This window comes from Brachyistius frenatus, unplaced genomic scaffold, assembly GCF_029030835.1.
Source record: "Brachyistius frenatus isolate BFR_SWC_R1_liver_20210118 unplaced genomic scaffold, ASM2903083v1 Contig_137, whole genome shotgun sequence".
NCBI lineage: Eukaryota > Metazoa > Chordata > Actinopteri > Embiotocidae > Brachyistius > Brachyistius frenatus.
Window position 1 is genome coordinate 260308 of NW_027210736.1, and position 22856 is coordinate 283163.

At 43.6% G+C, this 22856-nt stretch overlaps 1 protein-coding gene and 1 long non-coding RNA gene across 15 annotated transcripts in view; one reads left to right on the forward strand and one right to left on the reverse strand.

The window, feature by feature from the left end:
- The window catches only part of LOC138630626 (uncharacterized), a 203408-nt gene that overhangs the window by 113553 nt on the left and 66999 nt on the right, over nt 1-22856 (reverse strand). The window lies entirely within an intron of this gene.
- syngap1b (synaptic Ras GTPase activating protein 1b) overlaps nt 1-22856 on the forward strand; it is a 129111-nt gene that overhangs the window by 39564 nt on the left and 66691 nt on the right. For all 14 annotated transcript variants that reach the window (XR_011311650.1, XM_069715034.1, XM_069715035.1 and 11 more), the window contains exon 3: nt 6498-6603. Coding sequence is in view for 13 of the 14 variants with exons in the window: in XM_069715034.1 (XP_069571135.1) it covers nt 6498-6603 (106 nt within the window). In the remaining variant the exon portion in view is untranslated. The remainder of the gene's footprint in view (nt 1-6497; nt 6604-22856) is intronic.

Below are 22856 nucleotides of genomic sequence, written 5' to 3' on the forward strand. Positions count from 1 at the left end.
GCCAGTGTTAGACAACCAGCGGTGTTTGATTACTGCCCTGTTAAGAAATAATGGATCGCACAGTTTTTCGCACATTGCACACACTATTTCTTCCACTCACTCACACACACACACACACACACACACACACACACACACACACACACACACACACACACACACACACACACACACACACACACACACACACACACACACACACACACACACACACACACACACACACACACACACGCCCTCGTGCACATCGTCCCAGCATATTCCCCTGCTCCTCACAGCTGGGCCTGAGGAAGCAGTGGTGACATATGGGCCAGCCAGCCTGCAGCATCCCTCAACTCAACCTGCCAAGCTGAACAAAAACACCCTCCTCTCTTCACATCAGTGCCACCTCCCCCTCACCATCTCTCCCCCCTCCCTCCCTCCCTCCCTCCCTCCATCCAGCCCCATTTTTTTTTCCCCTCATACCAAGACCAGCGTTTGTTTGTCTCGTATACGATGTCACCGAAACTCGACAAGCTTGTTCGTTTTTTCTAATTGTCTTATTGTAAATCAGAAATGGATCGATTTCAATCCAGCCTTCATCAGGAATGCTTAAAATCCATCAGGCATACGATTTACATGTGAAATTGGATGATATTGATTGCTAACACAGCGAATGTCAACAGTCGGTATTAATTCAGGTGCTGATATAGTGACGTAACTTTGAATACTTACTCACAAGAGTGATTACTTCCCACAACTCCATGCGCATGAATGTACTGTTCACAACAGGAATGTTCTCTGAGCTTTTTGTTCGCACAACTAATGACAAAATCCATTATTTTACTGCTGTATCACTTTTTTTAATTGCTTCTACATGAAACTGTACTCCACAAATAAACCAGTCTTGACTTGACGAGTGCCGCCCTCAGGCAGGAGACGTTTTAACGGGCCATGAAATCTGCTCCACAGATTCTTGCTTCTAACATTAGATCTAAATATATTCATGCTGTAGATTCATTTTCCGTGTCCCCACGGCTCTGTGCATCAGACTCGCACGGGTCGGTAGAGTTCAAAACAAAGTGCTTGTCGGATCATCTAATAGCATCTGACTCCGACTCCCCGAAAACGGCTATTTTTCTGAAAACAGATACTGTAATCCAACAAGCACTTCACGCAGCATTCAGCCAGGTGTGACAAAAACTCAACTTCTGGCTCCTGCTGCTTTCTTTCATTCTTTATACTCCCATCACTTTCCGACAAGTCAAACACATGACTGCCTTTCGAGGAGTGCGTGTCATTATCCCAGTTATAGCAACTGCAACCTCTTACCCCCCCCCCCCCCCCCACCCCTCCACCCCCACTCCGTCACGGCTGACTTCTTGCCCTGCCTTTTAAACGTGGCCGTCTGGAGCAAAAAAACAAAACAAAAAACCCACCAATTTATTTCCAGCGTACCCGGGCCTTAAAGAACCGACAGTATGTGGTTCGTTCTGTCGACTTGAAGCCTAAATGGACATCGCGGCTCCTCGACGGGCTCCACGTCGGGTAAAAGCCTGCTCTAAACCAAATGGCTCCTTTTTATGCGTGAGATGTGAGTGCAACATCTGAGGTGGTTAAAAGTCAGCGTACGAGCCCCTAATGCCGCCTCTCTGCACGGACGCCGAGTGCGGGGGGGGGGGGGGACCGGCCATGCTTCCTGGTGCCTCTAACCAATCAAATCCTGCCACACACACACACACACACACACACACACACACACACACACACACACACACACACACACACACACACACAGGGAAAAAAAGAAATAACCTCCAGGTGTTTCCCTCACCCCCTCCATGCTGGATGCTCACCGGTGGGCTGAAAAGAGTCAGGGTGGGGGAAGCGAGGTATTCTGGGTCTTTTCCACAACTGGAGTTGTCAGTGATGAATTGCACGGGGCAGGGCAGCGGCAGCAGGGGGGGGGGGGACCACCGGGCTCTCCTTCAAGTGGATATGACTGAGGGAAATTACCATATTTAGCTCCTTGTAATTGGCTGGTGTTGACATTAGAAGTTAGCTTTTTTAAGACTCATGGATTTAAAGTTAATTTTAGCTTATTTGTGTGCAACTCATATCCTGAAATACACGTTGGCAGCCCTCTTATTTTAATGTGGAACGAGAAAGAACGGAAAGGCACGTAAAAAGCGCACAAAACGTGTGCCTGGGCTTGCCAAAGATGTATTTTGTAACCTTCTCATAACTCGTACTGGAGATAAAAAAAAATAAATAATAAAATAAAATGAGCGCGGCCCATTTGTCTCCTCAGGATTCCATGGCAACAGCTGAAAATCTGGACAGAGAGAGAAGCATCACTTTAACCCTGCTGCAAATCACAGCTATCCCTCCAATAACCGCAAAACCATTCAGCGAGATTACCTGCCGCATCAGTTTGCTACTCCCCCGTACTCCCCCCCCTCCCCCACTTCTTCCTCCCCCTCATCCACCACCCCCCCACCACACCCACCCGATTCCTCTTTCACAGAGTCAGAGCTGGCACAGTGCTCAGTCAGGCATTATGAAACCACTTCGTTTATATCACGTATATTTTAGAGACGCCATAAAGCAACACATATAAAACTCCGGTTTGAAGAAACAAAGCGCAGCAGGTTGACTGTGAGGTTAATTCAGGTTTTACTGGTACTCTTTGGCACTAAAGCACATTTCAATTAGTTGGATAGAGTGCTCGGCCACTCCGCCGCCGTTTCCTGCATTAATCTGGCAGAGAGAATTAACAGAACGTGCGTTGGAGAAAAAGCTGTGTGCACACTGACAAGACTTTGGATTTCAAATTGAAGCAGAGAGCTTTAAGTCTTTTAATAATGTCACCACGGCGTGAGGGATATTCTCTGCAGGGTTCGGTGACATGGTGATACAAATACTGAGACCGTGAATGTTTTCCCCTCCGACGCCTCAGAAGGTCCCGGTAGAACTCGGTGTTGACAGTCCGACTCTGGGGGACGAATTCACGGTGACACAACCTGACCTGACGCGCCTTCTTCGGTCTCTGACGGTGAAGCTCCGCCCCCTTCTTGAAACGCTGAACGTCACTCAGAAACACGTCGCCCGGCTCGTCGCTTCATCGTCACAGTGCTACTTATAATTCACGCACAGCTCCAGCTCCAAATTTCACAAGTTATGACGCATTCGCTGTCTTTTTAGAAGTTGCGGAGTCCATTGAAGTTCATTATTTTGTTGGATGGTAATATAATTAATTGTAATTTTAGTCGTGTAGAGTTTTTTTTCCTCGTAATTTAAAAATACCCGTGTGGAAAAATGATCCCAAAGGTTTCATCTTCTCCCCTCTGTCATTCTACCGTTGTACTTCCTTTCATTATGTAAATGATAGCTAGCATTAAGCATGACAGCATGTTGGCCCCAAAATGTACCCGTTAGTGGAACATGTAAATCTTAGAGATCATTTTTTATACAAATAAATGTTTGTTGCAAATTTGATGTCTATCCAGCCAACAATTACCATCAGGAACGACGTGTTGGAGCAACGCTGATTCACTGATGACTACTCAAATCTTAATAAATAACAAAACCTCTCACTGTAAAAAAAAATAAAAATGTCCTGACAGAAAGGGAAGCCGGTGAATTAACATACTGTAAATGCTCTGTGCATCGCCACACTGCACTCTTAAAGAATGGATGCTACTAGATATATTTTTCATCGAGGAGGCTTTACTGTAATTTGATATCTTGGATCCAAGAAAGCGTCGCATTACAGTGTAATTTTCGTGCATTACGGTTGCACAAGTGGCAAAGCAGAGTTTAATTGTATTGACCGTTGATTTATGATGCCTGTACCTGATTAAGTTGGATAAAGAGACTCATAAACAGGATCCTGTGGCTCGGCTGCTGTAAATAGAGTTTTTGCAGCAGAGATGTGTATTTCTATGTGTGTGTGTGTGTGTGTGTGTGTGTGTGTGTGTGTGTGTTTTTATCTGTCTCATGTGATGCAACTATACAGCAGTAGCCAAGATTATTAGTAGTTCAATGTGGAGCCATGTTGCCATTAATTTTTCATGTACCCTCGCTTTGATGGACACACCAGCACATACCAAACAGTAGTTTCTGTGCACACTCTCAAAGGGGCACACACACACACACACACACACACACACACACACACACACACACACACACACACACACACACACACACACACACACACACACACACACACACACACACACTTCCTCCCTCCCTGGTACTTTTTTTTGCTTTTGAATCTTAACAGAGCTCCTTTAGACTGAATGGCACTCTGCTGTCTTGCGGGACGTTCGGCTCAGTGTGACCTGCCGGCGTCCTTCACTGCAGCTGGCTTCGCCCCAAAGCCCCCCCCAGGCTCCAGGATCCCCGCACGGCTCTCCGCAGTCAGTAGCCACCTTCTGACACCCGGCTCTCCGTGTTCACAGCGGCTCTTTTTCATGTCCCGATGTTACAGCGGCGGGCTGCGGTCTCAGTAGGACGCACTCAAAGGCGCCGCATGCCATCGTATCAGAACACAAACAAGGCTATCGCTTCCACAGACTGCTTGATGTTATGTACATAGAGGACACTGGCTGCAATACATATACAAAAAGGACTGTAGTCGTCGTTGAAAAAAATACAAATCACCTCAAATCCATTACTCAGTGTTCGCTAAAGCTGCAATGGTGGATTTTTTTTTTTTGAGGCTGCAGAGGAACACCGCGACAAGGTGAAAAAAACCAGGTCCTACGGTCCTCTCGTCATGGTCAACAGGGCTTCGTTGGACGGACGGGAGCGCTGGCATCCGTCAGCACGTCCCGATTCAACAGAGAGAGTCGGTGAAGTGTTGCACGAACACAAACCATCTGAAAAAACATCTCTTGGCTACGTGTTCTCGTCACTCCTTCTCTCCAGCTCTCGGTCACGTTTCCGACCTCCGTCTTCCCGCGGCTGCTCGCCTCTCGTGAGATTTCAGAGCGAGACTCTGTGTTGCGGGTTAGTGACCTTTTCGTAAAGTTTGTCAGACATTTATATGAAGAATCTGAAACTGTCGGTAGCAAAAAAAAACAACCAAGCGCTTCGAGTGGACGTCTGTTTGTTTTTCATAGCTGCAGCTTGTCCTTCAATAATACACACAGTTGTTGTCCCCATCGTGTCCTCCATCATGCAGGGAAGGGATATTTCAACGTAATGCAGTCCGGCTCAGCTACAACTACGACCTCACTAATAAACTTATAGCTAAATTTACACCTCTTGGAAAGCTGCAACAACAAAAAAGGCCATTATAAGCCTCATTAAAGCAGAATGTGGGAGAGCTGTTGTTCTGGAACCCGTTGGACGGATGCAATGATTCAACTAAACGTCTTTATTACCAACGTTTATATGTGTTTTATACGTGTAAATAATGTTCATTGGTTTTCCTTTATAACTACAAATGACAAGGACAAACGGCAGAGAAACTTGGAATACTTACTCACGAAGGTTGTAGCTTCCTGCTGCTGGTGCTGCTTACTGTTCACGCGCAACAGGAGCAGTCCCTGAACCTGAGTGACCTTCTTATGTCTGGAAATAAATCTCAGAACGACTTTAAGGACAGTAACTGAGTTACGACAGCCCGGCATTCACCTCCGAGTGCATCTCTGTGTGCTATTTTGAGAGAAATCTCATGAATTTTCTGTTGTCACTTTTTTATTTCTGTGTATTTGTTGGCGTTTTGGGGCCCGGTGCCGAACCAGGTACGAGCTGTGGAGATTTATAGGTCCGTACTTTACAGTATGTGCCATATTTTTCCCGAGCCTTGCTGCGATGCTTCGAAAGGACCAGTGTTTCTGATTAGTGTGGCACATTCTCCCATTTTTTTTCCCTCAAGTCCCACTTTTATGAATTCAGGGACTGTGGGGCCGAACGTGGCGCTGCTGTGAAATGTGCTTTATTTCATATATATATATATATATATATATATATATATATATATATTTATTTATTTATTTCTTTTCTTTTCTTTGTTTTTAGTTTTTTGCTTTCGGTTTCCAGCTCCTTCACATCAGATGCAGTGTATCATACTTCGAACTGCTGTGGAGGGTTTTTCTTTTTTTTAATTCTAGCCGTGTCCTCAGATGAACTGTTCTTACTTTAACTTTGAACGATGTGCCAAGACTTTAAAGAAAGGGATCCAGCCGGTAGCTGGTGGGTTTCATCTGACCTCACATTAAAAGTGAGGTCAAAAGTGTTTCTTCTCATTCATAAATTTGGAAAACCTTCCTGTCTGCTCCTATTAATTTGAACTTTCATCATTTAAGTTTATTCTTTTTGGCACAGAAATCTACAATCCCGAGTGTCGTTGTTTTTCATTTATTTATGGAGCACAATATGAAAACAGCGGTTCCTCCAATGCGACAAAGAGAAGGACAAAGAATTTGTGCTTGTTTGTTCATATTGGGGTTGCAGTTGTTCATCGGTGTGTGTTTGTGTACTGACCTTGTGTTCTCCCTGTGCAGGTACACCCTTTGCTGATGCGCGAGAGGCGCTCAGAGTCCCACAGGAACAAGCTGCTGCGGCGGACAGTCAGCGTTCCTGTTGAGGGACGGCACCATCCCGAGATGGGTGAGCACAACAAACCTTTTCTTATTCTGAGACACTCTGACTGGGATCTTAATGGAGCGCCGGTCAGCAGTTATTTTGCATTTATTTTTCCTCCTCCACTGTCCCTGAAGAAAAAACATTTCACTGAAAATGCATCACCCGTTGTTTAAAAAAAAAAAAAAAAAAGGATCAAAAGTAGCGCGAGATAACGCAAAGTTAGTCCTCAATAAGTTCTGGCCGTGACCTTCGGGGGCTCCGCGAGGCTTCAGCGGTCTGAGTTTGACAAATCAAGTGTTGAATTGTCCAAAGTTACAATTATTACAATGCCACCGAATACGTCTCGCTTTGATTCCGACTCCGCTTCCTCTTTTCGGAAACATTATCCCACTGCATTTACTTTACGTTAAAGCTTTCGCTCGCGAACAACGGGACGGTCGTCGTGGCAACCCAAGCGCTGTCAAAGCTGTCTGTACCCCTTTGAGCCATTACCCTCGCTCTCTCTATCCGTGTTACCGGCGGCGCTCGCAGCAGCCCTCTCTGCGTCTGAGCGGAGATGAAAGCTTTCCCGTCTCATCGCCGCTTCGGGCGCTTGTTTCTTTTTCCTCTCCGACTTCGTCTTCTTTTGTCAGTTTGTGTAATTCATCATTTATCTCGCTTTGAAATCAAACATATGTATTGATCACTTGATAACCTGAAGTTCTCCGTCTCTTGTCTTTTTTTTTTTGCATTGATGGATGTCTGTCTTTGCGGTCTTTCTTCTTTTTTTCTTTTCAACTTTTCCGACTCCTCCCGTCCGTCTCCGTCCCCTCTTTGGTTTTTGTTATTGCTGTGTTGTCCTCTCGTATCCTGTCCGGCCGCTGAGAGACCGACCCTCCTGCTAGCATCCCTGTCTCTCTGTTTGTTTGGTCTCTACATATGTCCCGCTCCGTTTCTCCCTCTTCCTCCAGCCGGCTATTTTAAGGGGTCTCCCTGGCGACGTCCTCCCATCCCATTTTAAAAAAAAAAATGTTTGCTGCCCCAACACTGCTGATTCAGCTGGATAAATATTTCCGTCCTTCCCTCCGAAGCTGCTGCTGTCTGACCTCGGAGCGGTGGAGCGGTGACACATCGGTTGACGCGGTCCCGCGGCGGTTTGACACGATGCTGACGTGCCGCCCGTACGGAAAACCTTATTGTGAACGCGTTCACGTATTTCAGTTTGCCGGCGCCGCGGGCCGTGAAATGCACCGACACCGTTGTGGACCATCTGTAGTGCAAAAAGAGCCAGAGGAGATTAATGGACTCCAGGCAATTAGTAATTATCAGATGCACATGCAAAAATGGAGGCTGTCATAAGGTTTCAGTTAGAGGTGGAGTCCACGGGGAGCCACATGACCCAGTTAATAAAGTCCCTGACATGTAAGAGTGAGCAGAATACGTTATTGTCCTCCCAGACTGTTTAATGAGTCACTGTGTACAAATATACCATCTATTTATTCGGGATATTAAAGGTCCTCATTAGATCGCGCTGACCGAAAGTTTCTCAATTTGAACATCGTATCGGTGTGAGATGGAGCTCCTCGAAAAAGATCGTACGTTCTCGGTGAATGAATGTCGAGAGGGTCGGTGGAGATTGGGTTCAAAATTTAAAGGAATTGTTCAACATTTCGGGAAAACAAGTTCATTGACGTTATTTTGCCAAGACCTCTGTTTTGTCAGACTGCAGGCGAATCAGATCGTTTCCTCACATCTGATCTTCAGCACAGACCGTCCACGCTGGAGTTTGCAAGCTAACTTCGTGGGTTGCGTTTTTTATTTTAGCTGTTCGGACTTTCATTTCAAAATCACTTTGGATACAATCTGGATGTGACAAACTCAGCAGGTGGACTTCTCGAAAGTGGAGACGGGAGAGTGGATTTATTGATCTTCTCACCTAATCAGCTCGACAAAGTTGAAGTTTGAGTGAGTGTGACCGAACCGCATCATCTCTCAGTGAAGAGGCGTGCATCCCCCCTCATTAATATTCATGACCTCGTCTCTGCCGTAGGAGGAAATACGGGACGGCTTTTTGTTGCATCTTAGAATAACAAATATTTCATACCTTTCCATTATGAGTGGACAAATTCTGTGATAAACTCCAGGTTATTTGAGTGGCTGTAATTAGTATTACGGCCACGTTCTCTCTACTTAGCAACACAGAACCACAGTAACTATTTATATCACCTCCGAGCTGCAACCAGGACCCAAACACCGGCATTGTAGAGACCTGGAAAGGGAGAGGCGGGGGAGAGGTGGGGGAGAGGTGACGTTCAAATGCGACGCTGCTTTATCTCTCCCGTCCCCCATTCACTGAGGATGACATTAAAACTTTTCAGACCATTCATCTCTTTTTGAAAAACGCTGAATGAATCTTGCCTTTCTTTACGAAGCTGAAGGACGCAGGCGTCGCCGTCATCGACGGATGCAGAAATGTTTGTTTTTTTTTGGGGGGGGGGGGGCAACGCCTGCATTCTTGACCCGCTGCTGATAAATGGGGACACATGACAACAGCTGGATGTTTGACGCGGTGACACATCCAGATGGAGGACACGGGGCTCCTCCGTCGACCTGCGATGAGTCAAACACGACATCCCTCACCACGGTTTTAGTTTTTTGGGGGATCTGAAGTTGTCACGATATTTAAAGTGATACAGATACATTCGTTTTCCCTTTTCACTTACTTCTGAGTATTTTTTTTTTAAGTTGAGGAGGTAATTAACGTATAATGAAGACATTAGTTTTGCCGGATAATTATAGTGCAGCATAAGCAATTTATGCAAATGTGGGGCTTAATTAACGTTTCACGATTGTGACAGGGGAAAATGATTTTTCTTAAGGAGACAAAAAAATTTGTTTCCTCTTCTGTAGTATAATAAAAAAAAAAGAAGCTATTAGTACATCCCCTAAAAAAAACAACCCCGTAGGTCTTTTGTACGAGCAGCTTGTTACGACCGACAGTTACGTTTGAAAGTAAAGTGACCTCTAGTGGTCGTATAAATAACAACCTGGTAACTCGGCTCGTTTTAGCATGTGCACATCACCTCTGACTGCTAATATTTTTAAACTCCCGGTGACTAATTAAGCTCATTTCCACATGATAAAGAGTCCACGAGTTTATTTCTATGTTGTCGCTATTTCTATTTCACTGAGAACTTAATGTGATAATCCCCATTAATGAATTTGGCCTTTTAATGTTTTGTGTTCAAATTGTAATCTACGTCTGCTCGGTTATTGGGAGAGAAACCTTATTATCTGAAACGACTTCGCCACAGGGAGTCAAAAAAAATAAGACTGCTTCTGAACTTCCGCTCAAACGTTTTTGTTTTTAAAAAAAATTTTTTTTACCAACAGCGGTTTAAACACGTCACTTCTCCTCAGTTCGTCCTTGTACAGCTCACTTATTCTTTTAGCCATCTTAGCTCGGCGGATGATTGTGGGCTCAGCTAAGCAATTGTTGAGCGTGCGGCCTTCGTTTGATATTTTAAGTGTATTTGCTTTAAGCTCAGATGTTTCCGTCTGTGCAGACGGAGCAGGATGGATTTTCCCAAACGTCTGCACACAGAATTTTTGTTCCAGCGTTAGATATAAGTAATATGCCTTTGCCCCCCCCCCTCCTCCCCACCAAAAAAAGAGGAAGATAACGCGACACAATAAATTAAAGACTGAAAAAGACAAATCACACAAGAAAAAAAAAAGAAAGAAAAAGGTGTTAGACTTTCTCACTGTTGTTAGTGTTGAGACGAGCATCATGAGTCATTACAATCTGTCATCTCAGGGCGATTAATACAAAAGAATATGGATGAGTTCTCCAAATGGCTGAACTGGGTTTTTTTTTAGTTTGCATGTCTGAAGGGAAAGTTTTCTTTGAGATAAACTTAATACTTTTCTCAGCCTCAGACACCATTTTAGAATAATTCCACTGAGGATGAAACGAGACAGTTTTACTGTTACAGAGAAAAAGCTCTCTACTTGGAAGCAGATATCATTCTCGGCTCGTGATGTTGCTCTTCATACTGTAATTGGATTCAGAGATATACGAGGTGTGATCAAAAGGTTCTGACTGTTCCTATTGTGCACAAATGGTGTGCAACATTGCAATGCACGCGCAGTTGGAGGAAGTTAGTGAACCTCTTACTGCATTTTTGTGACTACTGGTTTGTCCACATTTTCGCCATCAAACTGAAACTTGAGCAGAGAGCACACACATCAAACTTTGAGCCAAATCCAGTGAGTGGGATCGGTAGGGAGCACCGATTGTTGTGTTGTGGGTGGAAAATTAAGCGTTTTCAACATTGTAAAACCCTGTTGCCATGGCGCCAGGTGGTTCACAGCGAACGTTTTCCCCTCAGACGCCTCAGAAGGTCCCGGTGGAACTCGGTGTTGACAGTCTGACTCTGGGGGACAAATTCACGGTGACACAAAGGAAACCCAGCTGGCGTCTCCTGACCTGACGCGTTTTCTTCTTCGGTCTCGGACAGTGAAGCTCCGCCCCCTCTTGAAACGTTGACCGTCAGTCAGAACACCTCGCCGGCTCGTCGCTTCCTCGCCGTAGACTTTATGAAGACTTTCAAGTGTCTCCGGCGTTCAACACAAGATGTCCATTGAAATTGCAAAAGCGCAAATGCACAGTAGTCCCAACAACGTTACTGTCACGCTCTATTAAAGCACGAAAACAACGGTCTCAAACTTTTGGATTGCACCTTGTACATTGAATTATTGAAACAGCCGTTTTTGCACAAATGTTTAAAATGTCTGCGTTCATGAGTCAAGGCAACACGAACAGATGTTTATTTCATCAAAAAGCAACACATATTGTAACTGCACATTAATATCTAGAAACATGTTGTATTCTTCATGTCTGGTCCCCAAACTTAAATCAGCAGTGCAGAAGGGTCATATGTGTGTTTTTCTGTCCCTCGTCTTCAAACGCGTTTCCCTTTTGTGTTGTGACTTCTTAAATTTAGCGTCATTAAATCCAGACGGCAACCTTTCTACCTCAAAACGAAACCAATGAAATATGAGAGAGGGCATGAAATCTAAATGCCACTTATCCTTCACCCCTTCGACTACTAATCTCCCCGCGCTGCACTCTGACCGGGAATCTTCTCTTTCTATATTTCTGGTACCATTCGATTGCATGAGTGAGCCGCATGTTTTTACAATGAAACCAGGACACTTTGCTGCAGTTGACCTTTTCGGCTCTGCAACCTTAATGTGCAGTAAAAAACAACAACAACAACAACAAAAAGACCTCTGCATAGCTCACACTGCACAACTGCTTTCTTCTTCCATCCACACCGGAAAGATGGCCGCTGCGGAGTTGAAGGTCTACCGAGATCTCCGAAAGCCTCTAGGTGTCGTTAATACTTTTAACTCGATTTCCAACTATCTCTAAACCTTTGAGTCTTTTAATAATTGGATCCGGGAAATTGACAAAAGGACATTTTGATAATTTGCTGCTTAAACCTTCCTTTGTGTGTGTGTGTGTGTGTGTGTGTGTGTGTGTGTGTGTGTGTGTGTGTGTGTGTGTGTGTGTGTGTGTGTGTGTGTGTGTGTGTGTGTGTGTGTGATGAGGAAAAATTCCAAAATTAATTCACTGTCTCTTGCAGTGTAATATAGACCAGCAATTATTATCTTCTTCTGGGTTTTCGAGCTCCGAGTTAAGTGCTCATTTGGAGTGTTATGACAATAGAAGCACTTGTACGTCAGCGTGAGCCGGCGCAGCGGCGTTAACGTGCACTCTGGCGGTTTATAAACCTTGTGCTCGAGTTGCTGGGAAAAGTCAAAAAAATAAATAAATAAGAGAAGCTGGGGTTTTGTCTTTTGGAGAAATTTCGCTGAGTCATCGGGCTGTCTCGCCTTTGGAACTGTGAATGAATACAAATGGTTTGTTGTGTTCGGCGTTTGATGGACACGGACACAGAGACCTCCTGAAAATGAGTGCTGCACTCGTCGGAAATCTGCATGTCCGCTGGGTGGGAACGGGAGGCCGTCGGAGAAACGCTGCACTTTGCTAAAGTACAGAGTTTTTTTTTTGGTTTTTTTTACTGAATTGCATATTTTATGAAACACTGAAAATCATAGAAAGTTGGAAGTTGTTGGAATCTATTTCCAATGTTTTCCTGTACTGACGGGACCTCCTGTTTAAATTCAGGTAAATTAAACCAAAATTACCATGTTTATTGCTGATATAAATCCAACCTTTTAAAGTGTGTGTGTGTGTGTGTGTGTGTGTGTGTGTGTGTGTGTGTGTGTGTGTGTGTGTGTGTGTGTGTGTGTGTGTGTGTGTGTGTGTGGCGGTTCCTTTTGGTTGTATTAACCAGTGGATGGTAGGATCCAAACTCAACTGGTTCTAACTACAGACACATGTAGCATCTTTTCAGGTAATTACATGCATTTGTTGAGTGTTGGAACAGCTGCAACTGATGAACTAATCCACAGATAAACTTCTTCAGGTCTGCAGAGGACGAAAAACGATTTTTTTTTTTTTACATAATCCTCCTGTTATAGAAAACCACGAAGAAGTGCTTTATGCACCTGAGCATCAAAGCTTAAAGCTCAGAATCTATTAAATGTGAGTGCGGCGCTTTACCTTCGAACATCCGAAGGTCGTTTCTGAGTTGAAGGGAGACACGACTCCGGAGATATCAGCCGTCCTTTGGTGTTTTGGGTGGGCGGCTTCAGTCAGTCGGATGAACTGATATGAAGTTGCTCCGATATTCGTAGAGAATGCGGATATTTCTGCGCCGTCTCAACACCTGGCTGGCAGTCAGAGCCCCGTCACTTCGTCTTTTGAACGTGTTTGCTCACAGCTGGCGTTCGGCGATGCTGTGGCAGGACACCCTCACCGGTCCCATGAGGCTTTTTTTTTTTTAAATGTATTTTTATGCAAAGCGGTATGTAAATGTGCTGATTATATAACATGAGATGTCTGAGTGATACACACCGTGGGCAGGAGTGATGTAACGGTCAGCTATATTATCATACCTTCGACAACATGCATGAAGTGGAAAAAATAGAAAAGAGAAAGCAAAGCAAAGCAAAGCAAGCCTGGCCGGAGTTTTGAGTGACAGCTGGACACCAGCTCGGCTCACGCGAGGGTCTCCGGCGCTGCAGGTTTTTTTTAGCCAGCCTCGGGTGTGGTTGTCAGCTTACACAAATGCAGCATCCTGTTAGCTCGGTAGTCCGTGGGGACCGCTTCTATCTGCCACGGGATGATGAGAGGATTTTTAAGCCTCCTTGAAAGGGTTACCCACTAAACACCACTTTACTTCAAGGTGATAGAAGAGACTCTGAAAAAAAAATGATGATTTCAAAGCTGTCATCTTCCATAAGTGTTTGAAGTGTTCAGGTAGGATCTTCCCACCATTAAAACACATTATCTGGATATCTATATGGTATCATATATATATATATATATATATATATATATATATGCATATATATAATGCTGAGATTCTTCTTCAATTATTGATATTTCACAGCATCAAACTGAATATTGATCATTTACATCAGTGATTTTCAACCAGGAGTAAAAAAGACATAAATAGTACTATAAAAATGAAATTTTTTTCTATAAATTCATAGTTAACAATGGCCATTAAACCACCAGCTATAATTGATAAAAGGAAGAAAAGTTAAGCTTCTTCTAAATGAGAATCACAATTTTCAAGCGTAGAACTGAGATCACGCTTCTCGCTTGCAAATTTTGTTTTTCAGTGTAAATATTTGTTCTTGTATCGCTGATAACAAGTAAATGCATAGAACAAAATGCTAATGGTGCCTGCTAATGATAATTGGGAGTAGGTACCAACTTCTTCTCCTTACATTGTTTAATGTCAGCTGGCAGACTGCTTTTAGGTGCATTACCGCCACCTTCTGACAGGAGTAGCGCATTACTAGCAGGCGCTGGTAAAAAGGCGAAATAAGGAAGGATGATGATGTCGTATGAAGTATTTGAGTTTTGGTATTTTAAAGGTAATGTTATTACCCAAACTTGACTGGTTGACCTCCTGATCCAACTTTGTCGTAAAATACACAATGTAGAAGAATTTCTGACACTTTAGATTTCCAAATCTGTCTAAATTGCTCGTCACGACTGATCATCCGATTTCCTTCGTTTCTTATTTTGTTGACGTGTTACCAGATCTCAGCAGAGAGTTTGGTGTCTATGCGGTTGGACCAAACACTGTTACAACTCTTATTTTTTATTTTCACCATTTGGTGAGATAATACTTCAAAGTTGGTCGTTATAAATGTCTTAAAGACTTTACTAGACTTGCAATCACATCATACATCAACAGATGCAGACAGATCGAACAGATCAAACCACATCAGTTCATTGGAGGATTTCCCCCGAGGCTGCCGTTAAACAAATCTTGCACATCTGCATATTTATTGATCTGGGAAATAAACTGCCTTCTACAGCTGTTTAATACCTTTAAACTCCCCCCAGGACTCAAACTAGCAACTCATCAAACACTCACCAGTATCACTTACATGCAAGATGGCGGTAATCTTCTCACTGGCCTGTTCACGTGCTCAATGACGCTTCACACCAACTTACACACATTCACACCTGGCAGATGTCCAGCACGACCAGGCTTTTTACTACCAGGCTCGGCTCCTCTGGAGTTTAAGGGTGAAGTGTTACGTTGGAGCTCATCTCAACGGAGGCTGCAGGTGGGAGTGTTTCTCATTCACTGTCCTGCATTTACTTATGTTCAGGTTATTATGGCAAAAGAAGTGTGTGAATAGCTTTGAAACGTGCTCCTGCAATACGATATAACCTCTGGACTGATGCTGAACTCCAGCTTGTACGTTACCAACATTAGTTTTTCTGTTGCGACTGCTGCCACTGTGCAATAGACAACTGCTGTCTCCTCTGAGTGTAGGTCCCGCCCCTCTTTTCCAACTCAATTTGCAACCAAACGTTTTTAGACTTACAAACAAAGAGATCTGATTTGCAACCAAAACTTTTTGTGTCTGTGACCCAAAACCAACCAAACTGTAGCAGAGAATTTGTTTACAATCTACATAAACACACTCATAGAACTGCAGTTACGTCCAGTAACTATTATTAACTATTAATATAACTATTGACTATCTATCCATTCAGTAGATTCTGAGATATTTGACCAGATAAAGTGAAAAGTACCTGCTGGTGGTGTGAGAGGAAAAGTCGGAGGATCACCGAGGTCAGAGGGATTTATCCCCTGGGCACCAAGAACGTCTACAAAAGTGCATGTCCATCCATCAAATAGCTGTAATGGCATTTTACTAAAAGTAAAAAAGAAAAGAAAAGAAAGACCTCATGTTGGCACAATAGGAAAAGTCACAGGATCACCATAGTTCTAAGGATTCATCCTCTGGGCACCAGTGTGGACCAAGGTGGTTGACTGAGCGACCTTCACGCCAACTCTTCTCCTTAAAAGCTGAAATACGAAGGAGGTCTGCCTTCTTGTGAGAGCAGTTCGATCTCGTGAATTAAACTTTTAGGCAGAGGCTGTTAATACATCTAAATTTAGCTACATTTTCTGTCTACAGTTGAGGCCAGCTGGAACAAATACAGAAGCACTGGACACTCATCAAGAAAAAAAAAGAGTGTAAAACATAGCTTTGATTTATGTACGTCTGTCCTGCTGCATCATTTAAACCAACTCCCCCTCAATAAACAAACCCCAAAGCACTCCCCCCTTTTCTAAACCTTTAGCTTCGTGCTGCCTCCCCGCGATGCATCAGTGACCCAGGAGTGAATCATGAATACGTTGCTCACAGCTGCGGCGTCCATACCGAGGTGGTTTCGGCACAAAGAAGTAGATGTCGAGATGCACAAAGAAACCAAAGGTGCAACAACCTTGACAACGCTGCTGGCAAGCTGGCAATACATCCACCCTGACAAAGGAGTAAAAATAGACCTGAGGAAGTGGTGGAGAAACGGCAAGGACGAGGTGGTCAGCGTGAACGGTTACAGAACGGCTCGCTGCAGAGAGGATGTGAATGGAGACGTCAGAGTCGCTGCTGCGTAAATTCAAAGACAACTGTTTAAGTTGTGTAACTGGAAAAAGCTTCATTATTATTTGCCGTCAACGAAATAGAAGTTACATCAGGGGTCTTCAACCTTTTTTTTATTTTTCCTTTGAGAGCTACTTTGACAAAATGAAAGTGTTTCATGTTTAGTAACATTTATTCACATAGCTGAGGATGTGAATGGAGACGTCAGAGTCGCCGCTCTTATAAAAGAATAAGCTTCTTTTATGTGAACAATAACAAATAGATACTTAACACACACACATTGCATCACAGCAGCTTAAATTCAAAATGTATTTCTTCATGTTTTCTGTATCTAGGATTAGAAAGATGTGCTTTAAATGAATACTTCAGTGCATGCAACACTTGTATGGCCAAACTGGTTGGCAAAAGATTCAAATAAAGTGTTATAATATAAGATTTAACAGGAAGATCCAGTTTTTTTCCTTTCAATTAGGACTCCCTGCCACTCCTGAAAGAAAGTCAAAACCTAGTATATGGTTAAACCCTGTGAAACTGGAGGGCTTTTAGTTTGAAAAAGTTCGCAGCATTCAGCTGACCTGCGGTGTAACTTTAATATTATTTTATAGCTCCACCCCTGCTGTTGAAGTCCAGCCAAAAACATTGTATTTATGCTATTTAGCTAATTTATGAGCAGCCGTTTGTTTCCAGCTCAGTGTGAGAGTCCCTGCTGTGTTTCTGTCCTCTGATCTCTGTGTGTCTCAGTGTGGGCGGAGCTCCACCTCTGCTGCGTTTCTGTCCTCTGATCGCTGTGTGTCTCAGTGTGGGCGGAGCTCCACCTCTGCTGCGTTTCTGTCCTCTGATCTCTGTGTGTCTCAGTGTGGGCGGAGCTCCACCTCAGCTGCACTGCCACAGTGGGGAGCAGACACACAGGTGGAATGGCGAATTATTAAATGAAAAATTATGAAAAGTGATCGCCAAATATTCCTGGTTTAAAGTAGAAGCTGAGCGTTTCATCTCTTTCTTCTACTACTAACTTTAATGTGATATCCGCGGTGCCATTTTGAAAGTCGACCTCTAAAACACTCATGAATTTGAAAGAGTACTTTATGAGATTATTCACTAAAATACAGCATATAGATCTATTGAAGGTGTGCAACATATCTATGTAGTGAAAGTCCGGCCTAACCGTATGTTCTTATGTAATTTTTGGTCATATTTAAAAATGTTATGTCAGTCTGTCACTGAGGGAAACTGGTGATGACATAATTGCATGGCTCAAAGCTGCACTGAGGAATTCAGATGAGGGAGTGTTTTAAATTTAGCAAGCTGTTGTTCAAAGACTTGACAATGATGGGGGAGGTTGCTGAATTTCAAAGTAAAAGCACTGACAGACACACACACACACACACACACACACACACACACACACACACACACACACACACACACACACACACACACACACACACACACACACACACACACACACACACACACACACACACACACACACACACACACACACACACACACACACACACACACACATTGTGGAGCAGGTGGAGTAGCTTAATGGCTGGTTTGTGCAAAAACTGGTGATTTTTGTCAGTCAAAAGCAAACTGGAATAAAAAAAAAATTATAAAAATCCCTCCAGCAGCTGTGAAATGACAGTTTGACTCTGATTTTGGAGGTAAAATTCACCACACGGGGCCAAAACTGTGACTGTGATGATTCATTTCTTGGTTTTGATTTGTTGTTTGATCATTTCTAACTCTCAGGTTGTTGTTTTTTACATTGATGCATATTATAAACTGTCAGATTGAAACATGAACCGGTCGCATCACAAGTCGTGCCCCACGGTGGTAGTAAATTCAGAAGTGATAATTTATGAATGAAATAAAAAAATTAAAAAAAAAAGCAAATGGGGCGACAGAGATGAATTAAGGCAAAAGCCACATCACATATTAGCCGGGCTACAATTTACATCTTCCTCACAGGCGAATCAACTCCTGCGATGAATTATTCTTTATTATTACAGATGTTTTGGAGCCTGCGGAGATGGAAATGAACAGCTGGACACGGGAAAGTAAAAGTTTAACTTCCTTCAGGAAAGGCTTTTCTCCCAACAATTAGCTATGTCTGACTACACATGCAAAAAAGACCATTTGTATTTTGTCTGCTGTGTCCTCTTGCAGAACTCTTTTCCATGTTTTTCACATATCCCACAGTGCAGCTGAATACATTTTGTAGAGTCAAAAATATGCATAAGAGAGAGAGACGGGGGGAGTTTTGCATTTGTTTGAATTGAATCATTTTTGGCTTTTTGTACTCACAGGTCTCTGCACTCTGAATTCAAAATGGGCTGATCAGACCCCTGCAGATAACCCATGATCATACTGAACACAGGCATAAAAATGCTGCAGGATGCACCTTCAGAAAGCGAGTTATCACTCCCAGTGAAGTTACCTCGGTAACACCTGCTTTTTGTTGCCCTGCAGAACTGTTGCTTAATGAACAGACTGGCTGTGGGCAGTCTGCGAGAGAAGTAAACCAGCTACTGACTGCACAGCGGATATCCAGCTCCACTGTGGTAGTTCGGGTGCTACACAGGAGCCGAAATAAGCGTCGGGAGAGAAGCATCTGTTTTATTTGCTTTGAGGGAACACGGAGTCTCGCAAAAGAAGCGAGTGTTCGTTGGCTTTGCGAGATTATAGAAAATTAATCAGCGATTAAAAATCCATTCAAAGCACATTGATGAAGGAGAATCATTGGATTTGAAAACACCAATTAACGCAAGAACACAAAAACATTTTTTTTTGTGACTGATTTATGTCGGCTTTGTTTCAGATAATTCAACCGAGAGAAAGCAGACTCTGCGTTCAGCGTAGAAAAATGAAAGATGAGAAACACTGTGTGCAGTTTCTCACATAAAATCCAGCCTGTATCTCAATAACAAATATCTCGAGATCTCCGCATCTCTGTGCGCCTACTGGTGTGTGATATTAGTCTGCATCCCTGGTGATCTATGTGTGTGTGTGTGTGTGTGTGTGTGTGTGTGTGTGTGTGTGTGTGTGTGTGTGTGTGTGTGTGTGTGTGTGTGTGTGTGTGTGTGTGTGTGTGTGTGTGTGTGTGTGTGTGTGTGTGTGTGTGTGTGTGTGTGTGTGTGTGTGTGTGTGTGTGTGAATGTGTGGTAACATCGGTTTTTCAGTTTGTACTGAACAGCCTTTTAATTGAATATCTGCACACAGCAGTTGCGATGCAGCTCGGGGAAGAGAGAGGCAGCCGGTGGAAAGAGGGAGGGCGGAGCTATCGCAGGGAAGAGGAGGAGAAGAAATGAAAAGAGAGATAGAAAATTAGATGGCGTGAGGATTGTGAGACAGAAAGTGAGCAGGGGTGAGTGTGTGTGTGTGTGTGGGGGGGGGGTGGGGGGGATGGGGGGGTTTGGCCTGACAACACTCACTGTCACCTCAAGGCTCAGTGCTGTTCTGTGCTGATGCACACAGTCTTCTTCACCCTGAAGTAAGATGTGGCTCTGTGTGTGTGTGTGTGTGTGTGTGTGTGTGTGTGTGTGTGTGTGTGTGTGTGTGTGTGTGTGTGTGTGTGTGTGTGTGTGTGTGTGTGTGTGTGTGTGTGTGTGTTTGTGTGTGTGTGTTTTTGTTCAGCCTCACTACTCAACATTAAGTTTAGAACTCATTTATTCTGCTTACAATAATTGAACCATTATGTAAATGGCACGATGAAAAAGCTCCGACACTGCAGCCCTAACGACCAAAACCTGTACTTTGATTTCATATCAGACCTCCATCCCTTTCATCGTAGCTCCCGTTGTGCAGCGATAGATCACTCCCAGCTCACTGGAAGTTTCATCGTGTAAACTCAGAAGGTTCCCGGTAGAACTCGGTGTTGACAGTCTGACTCTGGGGGACGAATGCACGGTGACACAAAGAAAACCCTCCCGGTGCCTCCTGACCTGACGCGTTTTCTTCTTCGGTCTCGGACAGTGAAGCTCCGCCCCCTCTTGAAACGTTGAACGTCACTCAGAACACCTCGCCCGGCTCGTCGCTTCTTCGCCGTAGACTTTATGAAGACTTTCAAGGGTCTCTGTTGACCGTTTACATAGTTGTGTACACAAAAATGTGTGTAACTCAGATGCGGATGTTGGTCAAGCTTTAGAAACTACTTTTAGAAATCACCATCTGAACAAAGGCGGTTAATGTTTGGCCAGAGTACCTTAAATTTGTTGTTTGGCATCAATGAACCTCTTGTAGCCGAATAAAAGAGGCAAAGCAGCAGAGCCAAGCCACGTCTTGTACGGTGTACGCAGCACAGCATTCCTACAAGTGGTTGGTTTCCAAGTCGAGTGTAGGTGGATGTGTCAAAGGCGGCAATATGTTCCTGTTGTCGTGCAGGTTTAACATATGTCAGTGCTCAGACATTATGTGTTTGTGTCTTTAGAAAATAGCAAATCTAAAAATGTCTCGTTGGAGCTTCACACTTAGTTTTTTCCTCAACTTCGTGAGGGATCTCGCTGTCTTTACACTTTAAAGTGATCGTGTGGTTGATGTCACGTATTTTAGTATTTTTTAGGATGCGCAGGTCTTTGTTTTGCCTACAGAGGAATTATCTTTAATGAAATCTTGATATTAAGCACTGAAGATATGACCCCGAATGTTAGATTTGCACTATACTCCATTGCATCACTAGCTCTCAATATGAGTCCAAAGAAAGATAAATCATGGATGACGAGACCAACAAGAAGTCACGAGTTTCAAACAAGAAGTCATGAGTTTCATCATGAAAGCATCATGTAATATCCAAACTGCACGGCTGAACCGATGGCACCCTCGTTGTCAGTCGATCTCAGAGTGTAGCATTAAGCTGTATTGCTTCCTCGAGAGGATTGTTCTTTCTCACTCGGAGAGATTGCTTCCCACAAGGATGTACCTGAGGACGGACTTGGCATCGGCGGATTTGATGGTCACCCCTTCAAATCCTTCCACGTCCTCTGGCACGGCAACAGTTGACGAGCGCTGATGATTCACAAAATGACTTTGCAATAACTGGAGAGCAGAAAACAAGAGCTGCGGAGAGATGATTATGTGGGTGGTCGGTGCTTCGTTGGCAGGTGGCAGTATTTTAAAGGTTAAAAATGTGGGCTTTCATTTGGAAATGCTCTGATTTGAATCAGCAGAACGGCAGGCAGAAATATTCAAATTTAGGGCAAAAGAATGAAAAGCCTGTGACTGCTGTTGATGTGATCCTGAGGATGCTTTCTAAAACAAACTGCTACGGAAATGCTGAAATTCAAGGGCAGTGAGATGCTGGAATAAAAAAAGGAAATGGACTTCCTGAATAGCAGGAATGCTCTGATCCTTGGCTGAGTTGATACTGATGGCTGATCGAATATCACCAGAATCAGCAGTTTCTATTCTTTAGTATTGTCTCATGTAACAAACCTGTCATTTCAACAACGTCTACTCATTTCTGCATGCACACGTTATTTCCAGGTTGGACTCTTGGACAACTTGCTGCGTCTTGTGTTCAATTATTTAAGTCAGCAGAAGCATCTTTCTGCAAAATAGTCGTAGGAGAAAATTGCAGTTTTATTTTTTGCCTTGCAACAGTTATTTATCCCCACACATTCCCAATGTGAACTCGATAAGAAGCCAAAACAAATTTTCCAAACTATTTTAATTTCTTCCAATATTTTGTTTCGACATTTCACTAAAAACTACAATTCTCAACCACATGGTGGCGGTAGTGTAAAGTCAGTCTTCAGAGACATCCTCTGGGCACCAGGAAAAGTTCAGTTTTGTGCCTCTCCGTCTTGCATATTGAGATATTTCACAGGATGCGTGAAAACTTTGATCTGCTGATGATACTAAAGGAAAAGTCAGATGATTACAGCAGTTTTTAGGATTCACCTTCAAGATGCCTTGAATATCTGTACCAAATTTAATGCCAATTTACCAAAGAGTAGAGGACTTAAAGTCCTTCCAATACCTACATGGGCCTCCATTATTGTTTGGCATTCGAACCCCGACGGTGTTTCCTCTGCCAGCAGCACCGTCCTGAGTTTCTGTGAGACGAGACAGCAGCAGGAGATGTTGTACATCCCAGTTGGCATCGAGGCCGGGCAGCCACGATTGATTGCGCAGCTGAAACTCTGAATGACAGATATTTATTTAGCCTTAAGCTATTTTAAGCTATTTTTTTGTGATCATTTTAAACCATTTATTCAAGTCGTAATAAATACTGTCCA